The sequence below is a fragment of the Nerophis ophidion genome, linkage group LG20 (assembly GCF_033978795.1).
Source record: "Nerophis ophidion isolate RoL-2023_Sa linkage group LG20, RoL_Noph_v1.0, whole genome shotgun sequence".
Lineage (NCBI taxonomy): Eukaryota > Metazoa > Chordata > Actinopteri > Syngnathiformes > Syngnathidae > Nerophis > Nerophis ophidion.
Window position 1 is genome coordinate 34,382,573 of NC_084630.1, and position 14,024 is coordinate 34,396,596.

Here is a 14,024-nt window from a genome sequence, read left to right on the forward strand (position 1 = left end):
CACACTATTATGTTAGATCCACTATGGACTGGACTCTCACATTAATATGTTAGATCCACTATGGACTGGACTGTCACAATATTATGGTAGATCCACTATGGACTGGACTCTCACACTATTATGTTAGATCCACTTTGGACAGGACTCTCACACTAATATGTTAGATCCACTATGGACTGGACTCTCACACTAATATGTTGGATCCACTATGGACTGGACTCTCACTATTATGTTAGATCCACTATGGACTGGACTCTCACTATTATGTTAGATCCACTATGGACTGGACTCTCACACTATTATGTTAGATCCACTTTGGACAGGACTCTAACACTAATATGTTAGATCCACTATGGACTGGACTCTCACACTAATAGGTCAGATCCATTAAGGACTGGACTCTCACACTATTATGTTAGATCCACTATGGACTGGACTCTCACACTAATATGTTAGATCCACTTTGGACAGAACTCTAACACTAATATGTTAGATCCACTATGGACTGGACTCTCACACTATTATGTTAGATCCACTTTGGACAGGACTCTAACACTAATATGTTAGATCCACTATGGACTGGACTCTCACTATTATGTTAGATCCACTATGGACAGGACTCTAACACTAATATGTTAGATCCACTATGGACTGGACTCTCACTATTATGTTAGATCCACTATGGACTGGACTCTCACTATTATGTTAGATCCACTATGGATTGGACTCTCACACTATTATGTTAGATCCACTACAGACTGGACTCTCACACTATTATGTTAAATCCACTATGGACTTGACTCTCCTATTATGTTAGATCCACTATGGACTGGACTCTCACACTATTATGTTAGATCCAGTTCTATTTTGGTTTCATCTGACCACATGACATCCTCCCAATCCTTGGCTGTATCATCCATGTATCCATTTTGGTATAAACTCAACTCTTCGTGTTTGGAGGAAGAAGAATACTGAGTTGCATCCCAAGAACACCGCACCTACTGTGAAGCATGGGGGTGGAAACATCATGCTTTGGGGCTGTTTTTCTGCTAAGGGGACAGGACGATGGATCCGTGTTAAGGAAAGAATAAATGGGGCCATGTATCGTGAGATTTTGAGCCAAAACCTCCTTCCATCAGTGAGAGCTTTGAATGGTTGACCAAATACTTATTTTCGACCATAATTTACAAATAAATTCTTTAAAATTCCTACAATGTGAATTCCTGGATTTTTTCCCCCACATTCTGTCTCTCACAGTTGAAGTGTACCTATGATGAAACTTACAGACCTCTGTCATCATTTTAAGTGGGAGAACTTGCACAATCGCTGGCTGACTAAACACTTTTTTGCCCCACTGTCGTATCTTGAGTTAAAAAATGGATTTTAAGTGCGCCTTCTAGTCCGGAAAACACGGCATACGCAATTGCATGCAGTACAAGTATTTTTCAGTCAAAACAGAAAGAAGGAAAAGATTTAGTAAAAAAATAAGATAATGTACTGGACTTTTGCGGGCCACGTCAATTGATATTTGGCCCCCGATCCTTGAGTTTTACATGTGTGTTATAAACTACTTGAGAAATGTCAGAACCTGTGTTGTCAAGGGAGCTTTAGTGAGCCGTCTCCACTTTAATCTGAAGTGTTAGAGCAGCCATCTGCTGCTTCTTTTCATGTGCACTAAAGCTCTTGGATCTAAGGACATCCAGGTGGAAAACAGTGAGTTGACATCATGGGGAAAACTCCCATCAGGCACTTCAAATGATACTATTTATAGCCCTTTTCGGTTCAGAATATTGAAACAAAGACCGCTGAGCGACCGACACATGGGGGGTCGGAGTGGTCCTTGCCACAGTGAGGGAAGAACGAGCGGTGTGTCGAGAGAGCAGTTACATCATATTCCCTCTGAAAGCTGCATTAAGTCATCGCGGTCTTACGGCGGCAAATTTTTAACGGCTTCATTTCAACCCTCCGCCACAAACATCTCAGACAACAAGCATGTACCTGAGTGTGTGGGAACCAGGGTTGTCCCGAAACCAAAATGTATTTTGATACTTTGATACTTTCCTAAATAAAGGGGACCACAAAAAATGTCATTATTGGCTTTATTTTAACAAAAAATCTTAGGGTACATTAAACCAATGTTTATTATTGCAATTTTGTCTGTAAATAAAATAGTGAACATAAAAGACAACTTCCATCCATCCATTTTCTACCGCTTAATCCCTTTTTGGGGTCGCGGGGGGCGCTGGCGCCTATCTCAGCTGCAATCGGGCGGAAGGCGGGGTACACCCTGGACAAATCGCCAGCTCATCGCAGGGCCAACACAGATAGACAGACAACATTCACACACTAGGAACCATTTAGTGTTGCCAATCAACCTATCCCCAGGTGCATGTCTTTGGAAGTGGGAGGAAGCCGGAGTACCCGGAGGGAACCCACACATTCATGGTGAGAACATGCAAACTCCACACAGAAAGTTCCCGAGCCTGGAATTGAACCCAGGACTGCAGGACCTTCGTATTGTGAGGCAGATGCACTAACCCCTCTGCCACCGTGAAGCCAAAAGACAACTTTTCTTGTATTATTTAGTAAGCAAACAACAGCTCCTAATTAGTCTGCTACATATGCAGCAACATACTGTGTCATTTATCATTATATTATTTGTCAAAATTATTATTATTATTTCTCTTTGCCGTGAAGTCCGAAAGATCCTCCGTGAGCCCGGTAGACAGTTTGAATGCGGTCTGGAAATTATTTTCAGCCGTCTCTTTTAGGCATGTCGCTTTTGCTCTCTCTCCAGCTCCCAACTCCAACCCCCGTGTCTCGTCCCGGCTGCTGCTAATAAAGGCGACAGGTGATTAGATAACTAGGCCCACCTGGGCCATCTACTCACCTGTCGCTGTCTCTGAGGCAGGCCCACAGGCCACACCCCCCCTCCACAATCAACTTGTTCATTTACTGTTAATATCTGCTTACTTTCTCTTTTAACATGTTCCATCTACACTTCTGTTAAAATGTAATAATCACTTATTCTTCGGTTGTTTGACACTTTACATTAGTTTTGGATGATACCACTAATGTGTGTGTCGATTCGATACCAAGTAGTTACAGGATCATACATTGGTCATATTCAAAGTCTTATATGCAGCTAATATGCAGATTTTAAGAATTGTCATACTTACTGATTTTATAAACATAATATACATTTTGAAAAAAGATTTTGTGATGCTCAAAAATATCAATGTAATCGCAGTAGTATTGACTAGATAAGATCCTGTACTTGGTGTCTCCAGTATTTTAAGACTTTTCATATTGCTACTACATTTTTTCTGTGCTACGAAAATATTTCTGTGCTACTTGCACCGGTGCTAGTAGTGAAAAAGCTAAGCGTGTATGGAGACACACAATTAGCTTCTGGCCGCCTTTCAGCCGGTGGACCAAAAATAAATACAGAGTCATCCAGAAGAGATCGGTGTGATTGGCATTAAATGAAACATCTGAATGTCTCCGAAGGAAAGGGTTAAACTGAGAACTTTGGACCTTTATAGCCCAGCTGTATTGGCTCAGGACCAAGAAGTCTTGCGCTCTTTATTTGGCAGCTTCATGTACGCGTCCCAAACATGGTGAGCCATTCCTGCCCTCGGTTATTGCCTTTATTGTCTCTCTGCCAAAACTGACATCACCCCTCTGCCTTTTCCCACCTCTTAGAATTCATGGAGGGTCTGAATAACGACTTGGGACTCTTCAGCTGTGCCAAGATTCGTTGGATACAGCTATCCAACCCAAACACACTGAAGAATCACAGAAGATTCCCAGCAATCAAAAAGGTATTCAAAGCCTGAATCCATCCATCCATTCATTTTCTACCGCTTGTCCCTTGGAGCCTATCTCAGCTTGGACAAGTCGCCACCTCATCGTAGGGCCAACAAAGATCGACAGACAAAATTCACACTCAAATTCACACACTAGGGACCATTTAGTGTTGCCAATCAACTAGGGGTGTAACAGTACACAAAAATTTCGATTCGGTACGTACCTCGGTTTAGATGTCACGGTTCGGTTCAGTTCAGTTTAGGTACAGTAAGAAAACAACAAAATATACATTTTGGGGTTATTTATTTACCAAATTTGTAAACAATGGGAACACTATAATAATTCTGCCCACGTTAATCAACATTTAACTGCCTCAAACAGTTGCTCGGCTTAAATAAAATGACAAAACTTTTCTTCTTCATATAAAAAGTGCAACATTAAACAGTTTCAAGTCAACTCACCGTGTTTAATTTATCACAGCATTTGGGAATCCTGTAGTTGGTTTTTATTATGTAAATGTTACATTTTTATCAACATGTGATAGCAGGGACCCTGCCATTCAAAGCTTTTCTGTCCCTAAAACACGCACACACAGCAAAATGAGCTAACGTAACGCTAAAAGCTAATTAACCTTCACCTCAAGCCAGAATTGCGAGCGTGCTGAGCTGCTGTTTAAGTTTCTAGAAGGGAAACGGGCTCATAGTGATGTTAGTAGTAGTTGACTGGGAGGTGTTTATGATCATTTATGCTCACCTGCTAAACACCTATGGGCTCGACGCTGTAGCATTTACTAAATGCGCTCTGAATACGCACTGCTGATTGGCTGTTACCACAATATATGTAACCAATCAGATGGTTGTGTGGGTGGGACAATACTGGGAGCTGAGACAGAGGCAGAAGAAGTAAAGTAGCTGGTTAAGACTTTAGCTTAGAAACTCGTTCGGTACACCCCCGTACCAAACCGAAACGGTTCAATACAAATACACGTACCGTCACACCCCTACAATCAACCTATTGTCTGCCATGTATGTCGCAGACTCAACGTCTAGGTCCAGAATATATAGTCACCAAAAACAAATGGACAATGAAGGGGAAGGCAAAAGAGTGAGGAGTGTACTGACCAGATGTCTAGATCCCAAGTTTGATTGATATAAAATGTTCTTTATCACGTTGTTTACATGTCTAATAAAGATTTGATTCATCGCTGATGTCTCATATGTGATTCACTACAGTAGGCCCCCACAGAACACTGGATTCCAGTTAATTGAAATACCACTACTCTGGTTATTGTTCAGATAAGTTACATTTAAGAACTTGCACACTGGACATGACTAGGACGTGTGCATTTTTCGCGCATGCAGACTAGATCGTGTTGTGCCGGCGGACGGAGGCTTGCGGGGGTCTTAAACGACCATTGTGTGTGTGTGGACAAGGATAAGGTTGGGTGGGATTTACCCTGGATAACCTTACACCTTAGTGTAAACGGGGCCTTAGCCTCAGGATCGTCTGTGGCTTTGAGTTTACAGAATAACGGGGAGTTATCAGCATGGAGGTAAAGCAGATGTCCAACATCCTCCCCAAAGTCTTCAATGAAGACTGAGAACAAGGTCAGGCCACAAGGAAGTGTTTTCCATTTAGAAAAAAAAAATATGACTCCTTTAATGTGCCCTACAATCCTGTGCACCTAATACATGAAAAAAGATCAAAAATAGACCATTCATTGGCAGTGCGCCTTATAATCTGGTGCGCCCTATGGTCCGGAAAATAGAGTATATGTAACGATAACTTTAAATACAAAAGAAAGCTGATAAATAGAGGGGAAGAAAGAGACGTAAACTGTATTAACCTTGTAGATTGTTATAGTAAAAATAAGTTACGTTTTGTCAGTGAGCCGTGTGTTAGCCAGTTTCCCCTAGGGCAGGGGTCGGGAACTTTTTTGGCTGAGAGAGCCAAGAAGCCAAATATTTTAAAATCTATTTACGTAAGAGCCATATAATATATTTTTAACACTGAACACACCTAAAAGTGTGCATTTTTAATTAAGACCAACATTTCTAGAGTATAATAGGTCTCTTATTCTTTGTAATAACGTTGTTATTCTGTAGCTAACTTAGGAGGGGGCGTGGCCTGCGGGTCTGCAGCGAAGCGGGGTGTTGCCAGGACCGGCCTCGAAATCAGCGACAGGTGTGTTAATGGCCCACCTGGACCTTGTTGAAGAACCCCCAAGAGGGCTAACCCTACACTAACCAATAATAAATCAATTATTTCTTACCCTTAAGGCAACTTATTGAACAGGTGCGGTAGAAAAAGGATGGATGGATTCAAATGCATGAGCATTTTTATATTCTTAACGTTATTTTTAACACCGTGATTACAAGTGGAATTATTCATTACTTATTGTGTTAAGTAGTGTCAGCTCAAGATTTATCCGAGAGCCAGATGCAGTCATCAAAAGAGCCACATCTGGCTAGCAAGCCATAGGTTCCCTACCCCTGCCCTAGGGGAACAACGTTAATATGTTTGATGAAACGGGATAACATGCATGAGTGTATGGATGCATATGTGCTTCTATATGTACAGTATGTGTATATGTATGTTTGTACACTGAATGTATATGTACAGTATGTGTATATGTATGTTTGTACACTGAATGTGCGTGTGTATGTATGTACCGTGTATGTGTGTGTGTGTGTATGGATGTACTGTATTTGTGTATGTATGTGGGAGCGTAAGTACCTATGTATGTGCGTGAGTACATTTGTGTGTGCGTATGTATGTATTAATGAATGAATATACGTATGTGTATATAAATATGGATGCATAATTGTGTGAATGTGAGTATGTATGTGCATTTGTATGTACAATATATTTGTCTTCCAGTGTGTGTGGAGCTAAAGTACAGGTCCAGCCACCCGAAAAGCCCAACCCAAAACACCAGGTATGTTGCCCAGGGAACAAGGGACCACCGGCCCCATGCAGCCAGTGACAGGAACCCTGGAGCTGGGTCCACTCTGCAGCCCGCCAGGGCCAGCAGTAGGCCATGGACAGATGCATCTGGCAGAGGACAAGGCACGGGAAAAGCAGGGGACAGCCAGCCACCCAAGCCAAGTGCTCTTCCTTTGTGAAATAGTTGACTAGTGTTGGTATTTATGACCATGTGTACAAGTAGAGTTTTGTTTTATTAGGTTAAAGAAAACCACTGTTCTTTTTTGAAAGTGCAGTTGCCTCTTGGCAGCTGATACAGCAATTTAAATTCCATGCAAAACGATGTTGAGGCACGGTGATGCTGAATAGAGAGATGTAGCCCCCGTGCTACCAGCCGCATTCGGGCAGAACAGGCTCGTAAACCTGGTAAGACAGCCCATCTAGGAGAAGGAAATCTCCAATCTCAAAACCACCGCTGCCTTGCGGTCTACCCACTCGAGGGTAAGGCTAAGGGAGTAAACCCAGACAGAAAATCAGGAGCCGGAGTCCCGAAGGCGGCTTGACATCCTAACGTCATTCCGGCAACTGCTGTGGCGTCAACTGCCAAGCTGTATCGACACTTGTCGCTCCTTTGGATCCCCCAGCCATGCGGTGAGGAGGGGGGGGGCTTGCTGTCTGGACAACACCTTGCCATCCATAGTTCCATAGCCAGGCCATGTAGATCAGACCTGGGCAAATTAAGGCCGGGGGCCGCGGTCTGTCATAATGATTTTAGCTTTCAATCATCATTAGGAGGTTTTTTTTATTAGTGTTCCTAAAAATAGATACACTGGCCTCCAGACACACTTTTTTATCTAAATCCGGCCCCACGAGTAAAATAATTTCCCAGCCCTGATGTAGATCCACTGGAGCACCCCCTTTTTGGATCTACCCCATCGTCTCCCGAGACGGAAGGATGCCGACGAGGGGATAGGTTGATTGGCAATACTAAATCGACCCAAGTGTGCGAATGTGATCGTGAATGTTGGCTGTCTCTCTGTGTTAGCCCTGCGATGAGGTGGCGACTTGTCCAGGGTGTACACCGGCTTCCGCCCACGACTCCGAAAGGGACAAGAGGTAGAATATGGATGGAGGGAATTCAGTTTTTAAAAAATTTTTTATCCTGGTATCGAATAAGGATGGAGAATCCTGGAAACTCATAGGTATCGGTATTGACTACTGAAATTCTGGTATTCTGACAACACTACAAGTCAACAAAAGGGTCGTTCAGAAAAGAAATAAAGGACTGAACATTAAAGTGATTGACTGGCATTGATGAAAGCTGGAAGTACTCCTTTCATGTTGATTTATCTGTTACTGTGAACACTGTGTCTTTGAAAGCCTTTTGCCATTTTTATTTCAGTCGCATATTTCTTTAAAGTTTAAATCATAATGAGTTTGGTGCTGAAAGCAAGGGAATCACTTTACATTAGTGCTTTCTACACTGCCTGCAAAAGGGACTTTCCACCCTCTTTCTGCTCTGTTTTAACAACACCAGCATTGGATAGACCAGTGTTTCTCAAACTGTGGTAGGTGCACCATTAGTGGTACGCCAGCCGGTACCAAAATACTGGTATCTGGACAACACTAATACATAGATATACACACATTCATGTACATATAAACATGAACATATATATTATATATCTATACACATAATGTATAAACACATACATACACACATAATAAAAACGTTGATTAACAAAAGTGTAATACAGCAGTATTTTCAACCACTGTGCCGCGGCACACTAGTATATATATATATATATCCATCCATCTTCTTCCGCTTAGCCGAGGTCGGGTCGCGGGGGCAGCAGCCTAAGCAGGGAAGCCCAGACTTCCCTCTCCCCAGCCACTTCGTCCAGCTCCTCCCGGGGGATCCCGAGGCGTTCCCAGGCCAGCCGAGAGACATAGTCTTCCGAACGTGTCCTGGGTCTTCCCCGTGGCCTCCTAATGGTCGGACGTGCCCGTAACACCTCCCAAAGGGAGGCGTTCCGGTGGCATCATATATATATCTATATCTATGTATATATATATATCTATCTATATATATATATATCTATCTATCTATCTATCTATCTATCTATCTATCTATCTATCTATCTATCTATCTATATATATATATATATATATATCTATATATATATATATATATATATATGTATATATATATATATATATAGATATAGATATATATATATATATGTGTGTGTATTTACATATATATATATATACATATACATATATATACACACATATACATATAAAAAAAATATATATATATTAGGGGTGGGCAAATTAATGCGTTAATTACGCGTTAACTCATCAATCTATTAACGCCGACAATTATTTTATCGCACATTTGCGTATGTTGTTTACATGCTTTTATTTTGTTAACGCCTTTTCTTAACAAGATGGCATCTCCCGGATGTACTTCGGCGTCGAGGGGCTCTTGGTAAAGATGGAACATTTGGCAAAAATACCGGACAATTCTGCAAATTTCATGGCTGGCTTACAGCGTGGTCACTCCGGGATCACTTACGACCGCCAGACAATTCTGGATGTGGATAGATCGGGCCGTTTTGGACTGAATGACGCGTGCTTGCTAGACCGGCTAGCTAGCATGGGAATACTTTGCCGGCTACATCCAGCGGCCTGTGAAGCAGCGGAGTATTTGTGTTGTCTGTCTATTTATGAATAATGCAGACGAGGAGTGTTGGCTGAGTTCTTAACGTTTGCTTTCAGAGCGTGCATATCACAACATACAAGATGCCATCATGGCGACACAACCTATACCGGGCTACCGCGCATGCTCGTCACTCCTATTGCATGCTGGGTAGGGTAGTTCTTTTATTCCCTGGCTCATAACATCACAATATAGTACCATGTATATGCGTTCAGTTTATCAAAGCACCAAGTAAACATTCGGAAAATTCCCATCATATCAATTCCTAGATATGGTCATAATTATTTTAAGTGCACTACGCAGAATAAACACAACATTATTAATATTGCTACTACGGATAATTTGATCAAAAATTCCCTAAAATAGCCCACTACCTATAATATAAGTTTTTTAAACATAAGATCCCTGATAAAAAAATGTTTCTGCTGTTACCTCAGAAATTGCCTGTTCAGATGTTATGATTGTGGCTCAGAGATTTGTATGTAGATTATATTTATTTTCCATAACAAACAGTATAACTTAAACACCCTGGCAGTGGCAATAAGCTTAAATGTTTGTATTTACATTTTTTGAGTTGATTTTCATAAAATATGCTATTTAACTGCTACTGTTTAACAAGGACTGATTTAAATTGTTTGCACAACAAATGTTTTGGCGCGTTTGTTCATGTGGGAGAATATTCCAATAAAGGTGCACTACACACTACTTTTGAATTCATTATTGGGCTTTGCGTATACAATGCAGTTAATCGTGATTAATCGGAGAAATAGTGCGATTAACTTTGATTAAAATTTCTAATCGTTGCCCAGCCCTAATATATATATATACACATACATACATATACATATATACATTAATATACACATATATATATGAATATATATATATATATATATATATGTATACACATACATACACATATACATATATATAAATTTATATACACATATATACAGCACATACCCCCTGACGCTGTTTTGTACTGGTTCTGTACTTGTTTTGATTACTATCATTTATTTGAAAACATGTAACATTTTGATTATAAATACAAGTTTTTGAGGTAAAAAAAATTATGGAAACAATGCAAGGCAGCAAAATATATATATATACATTTTTTTTTTAAATGTTCTTACCTGAGTGGGGCATGGTGATGGTGTCGTTGGTGCCGCTGGAGCCCACATTGTACACCACCACAGCCGAGGCGTTCAGGGCGGCCGCGTTACGGATTTTCTCTCGATAAGTACAGTTCCCCGCCGCCACCAGCGCTACCCAGGAGGCGGCGGTCCGAGTCACCGGTGGGAAGCGAGCGGCCGGGTCGCACATCTGTCGCTCTTGCGGGAGAGAGGGCACCACGACCAGCCCCCTGGCTTCGCGCTTGGGCGAATGCTCGCCGTAGCGGCCGCACTCAGTCCTCTCGGTGCGGACGTGCGAGGTGACCGGGTCCAGGTAGGTCATGTTGACGAAGGCCGTGTACCACTCCTCCTTCTCGGCCACGGTGAAGTCCAGACACAACAGGTGCACGGAGCACAAGGAGGACACCAGCCAGGTGGAGAAAGCCACACTGCGGCAGAGTCGAGTGACGGACGGCACCATCCTGGAGACGGAACTTTAAGCCCGCATGGAGGGTCCGAGGGGAGAGTAGGAGACCCCTCTCTCGGCGCCGGAACTCCGCTACATTTCATCAGCACCGGACTGCTGTTCCTCCGCGCAGTTGCACGCTGCTCTACGATTGGCTGGCCGTGTGATCTGGGCGTGGCCAAAGAGGCTCAGAAGGCGAGGACAAGAAGCTGCGCGGTACTAAAAATAAAAACACATGTTTCTATCATTACGTGCAGGATACAAACTGACAAGTTTGTCGAATAAATGTTTGAATATCTTAAATTTAGCTTTTAAAATATCTTTTTTTTTTTTAAGCAAAATTTAATACTTGCCAACCTTGAGACCTCCGATTTTGGGAGGTGGTGGGCGTGGTTAAGAGGGGAGGAGTATATTTACAGCTAGAATTCACCAATCCAATCCATCCCATCCATCCATTTTCTACCGCTTATTCCCTTTCGGGGTCGCGGGGGGCGCTGGCGCCTATCTCAGCTACAATCGGGCGGAAGGCGGGGTACACCCTGGACAAGTCGCCACCTCATCGCAGGGCCAACACAGATAGACAGACAACATTCACACTCACATTCACACACTAGGGCCAATTTTAGTGTTGCCAATCAACCTATCCCCAGGTGCATGTCTTTGGAAGTGGGAGGAAGCCGGAGTACCCGGAGGGAACCCACGCATTCACGGGGAGAACAATCCAATCCAATCCACTTTATTTATATAGCACATTTAAACAACAAAGTGCTGCACAGCCATGTTAAAAACAATATTATGTTCCACCAATGACTGAATAAAACAAAAAATAAAAACAATATAAAAACAAATATGATTAAAAACTATTTTAAAGGGTAAAATCAATTAAAACAGTAAAATAAAAATCAAAGTGTATAAAAAACACAGAGGACCACACAACTCACGTAGTGTTAAAAGCCAAAGAATAAAAGTGAGTCAAGTCAAGTATTTTATATATACTGTATTTCCTTGAATTGCCACCGGGGCGTTAATTAATTTAAAACCTCTTCTCACTCCGGCGCTTACCAAAGGCATGCGGTAAAAGAAAGCATGCGCTAATTATTTTAAAACCTCTTCTCACTATGGCAATTACAGAAGGTATACGGTAAAAATTTGAGTGCGATGTAAGCTTGGACCTTAAATCCTACTGAACAGCTCTTAATCTTCTTCCCTTTATGCGATTTCAAATTACCGATATTGAAATAAGCCTCCTCCATTTTGAAAATGACAGGGGAAGTGAGACTTGTGACGTCACGAGTTTGACCAGGCGGTAATACTAAGCATGCGCTAATTATTGTGGGAAGCGAGTTTGACCCGGCAGTAATTCAAGACAAGCGCATACTATATGCCCTGCGGTAATTCAAGGAAATACGGTGTGTATATATATATATATATATATATATATATATATATATACATTTGGACTTTCAGTGAATTCTAGCTATATATATGTATATATATATATATATATATATACATATATATATATATATATATATACATATATAATACTGGAATTTCAGTGTTCATTTATTTACACATATACACACACATAACACTCATCGACTCATTGTTATTTTTCTAACCATATGCATGTACAGTAGATGGCAGTATTGTCCTGTTTAAGAGTGTCACAACACTGCTGTTTACGGCAGACTAATTGCTTTACGGTAGACGAAAACGTGCCTGCTGTTGTGGTGTGTTGTTTTACCGCGCTGGGAGGACGTTAATGAAACTGCCTAACAATAAACCCACATAAGAAACCAAGAACTCGCCCTAGATCATTCTACAATTCTAACGTCATTGGGCAGACATGCTGTTTATATTGCGGAAAAGCGGACGTGACAACAGGCTGTCCTCACTCAGGTCCCCATGGAGCTGGAGGGGGCGTGGCCTCCAGCTCCACCTGAATTTCGAGAGAAAATTCGTCCCTGGAGGTTTTAGGGAGAGGCGCTGAATTTCGGGAGTCTCCTGGAAAGTCCGGGAGGGTTGGCAAGTATGGTCTGATTATTTTTAATTAGAATTATGTTTAACCCTTGTGTAACGTTCATATTGTTGTTACTCAGCCAGCGGTTGTGGGTCTGATGGACCCGTTACAGATGTTGACCTTATCCCAATAAACATCTGTTCAGTATTTTAACATAAAAGTGTTTGATTGTGAGGCATTAAAAGCCACAAAATGCAACGGGTCCATCAGACCCACGCTGGCCGAGTTAACAACAATATGAACATTACACAAGGGTTAAACATAATTTAAGATAAAAATAATCAGACCAGCATAATTACATTTGACTAAAAATAACCTGATGTTTTTAATGCTAAATACAATATATTCAAACATTTATTCTATGCCTCACAGGCAAACACTTTTATGTTAAAATACTGAACAGATGTTTATTGGGATAAGCTAAACATCTGTTTCAGTATTTTAACATAAAAGTGTTTGATTGTGAGGCATTAAAAGCCACAAAATGCAACGTGTCCATCAGACCCACAAATGCTGGCTGAGTAATAACAATATGAACGTTGCCAGGAAAATTTCTCTGCCAGTTTCGGCATCCCAAAGTCAGTGAGTCTCAGTTTGAAAAATTAATAATTGTATCATGAAAACGGGTCCCACAGACCCGAACACCACACTAGGGTTAACATATACTGATAAGTCAAAGTATGCGGAGACAATTTTGATATTTTTTTCCATCCATCCATCCATTTTCTTCCGCTTATCCGAGGTTGGGTCGCGGGGGCAGCAGCCTAAGCAGGGAAGGCCAGACTTTCCCTCCCCAGCCACTTCGTCCAGCTCTTCCCGGGGGATCCCGAGGCGTTCCCAGCCCAGCCGGGAGACATAGTCTACCCAACGTGTCCTGGGTCTTTCCCGTGGTTTCCGACCGGTCGGACGTGCCCCAAACACCTCTTAAGGAGGCGTTGGGGTGGCATCCTGACCAGATGCCCG

General features: G+C 41.9%; 1 protein-coding gene across 2 annotated transcripts in view; it reads right to left on the reverse strand.

Annotated features, from left to right (window-relative positions):
• Nucleotides 1-14,024, reverse strand: part of rnf150a (ring finger protein 150a) — a 109,344-nt gene that overhangs the window by 29,871 nt on the left and 65,449 nt on the right. For both annotated transcript variants that reach the window (XM_061881069.1, XM_061881070.1), the window contains exon 3: nt 10,594-11,257. In XM_061881069.1, the coding sequence (XP_061737053.1) occupies nt 10,594-11,053 (460 nt within the window). In that variant the 5' untranslated portion in view covers nt 11,054-11,257. The remainder of the gene's footprint in view (nt 1-10,593; nt 11,258-14,024) is intronic.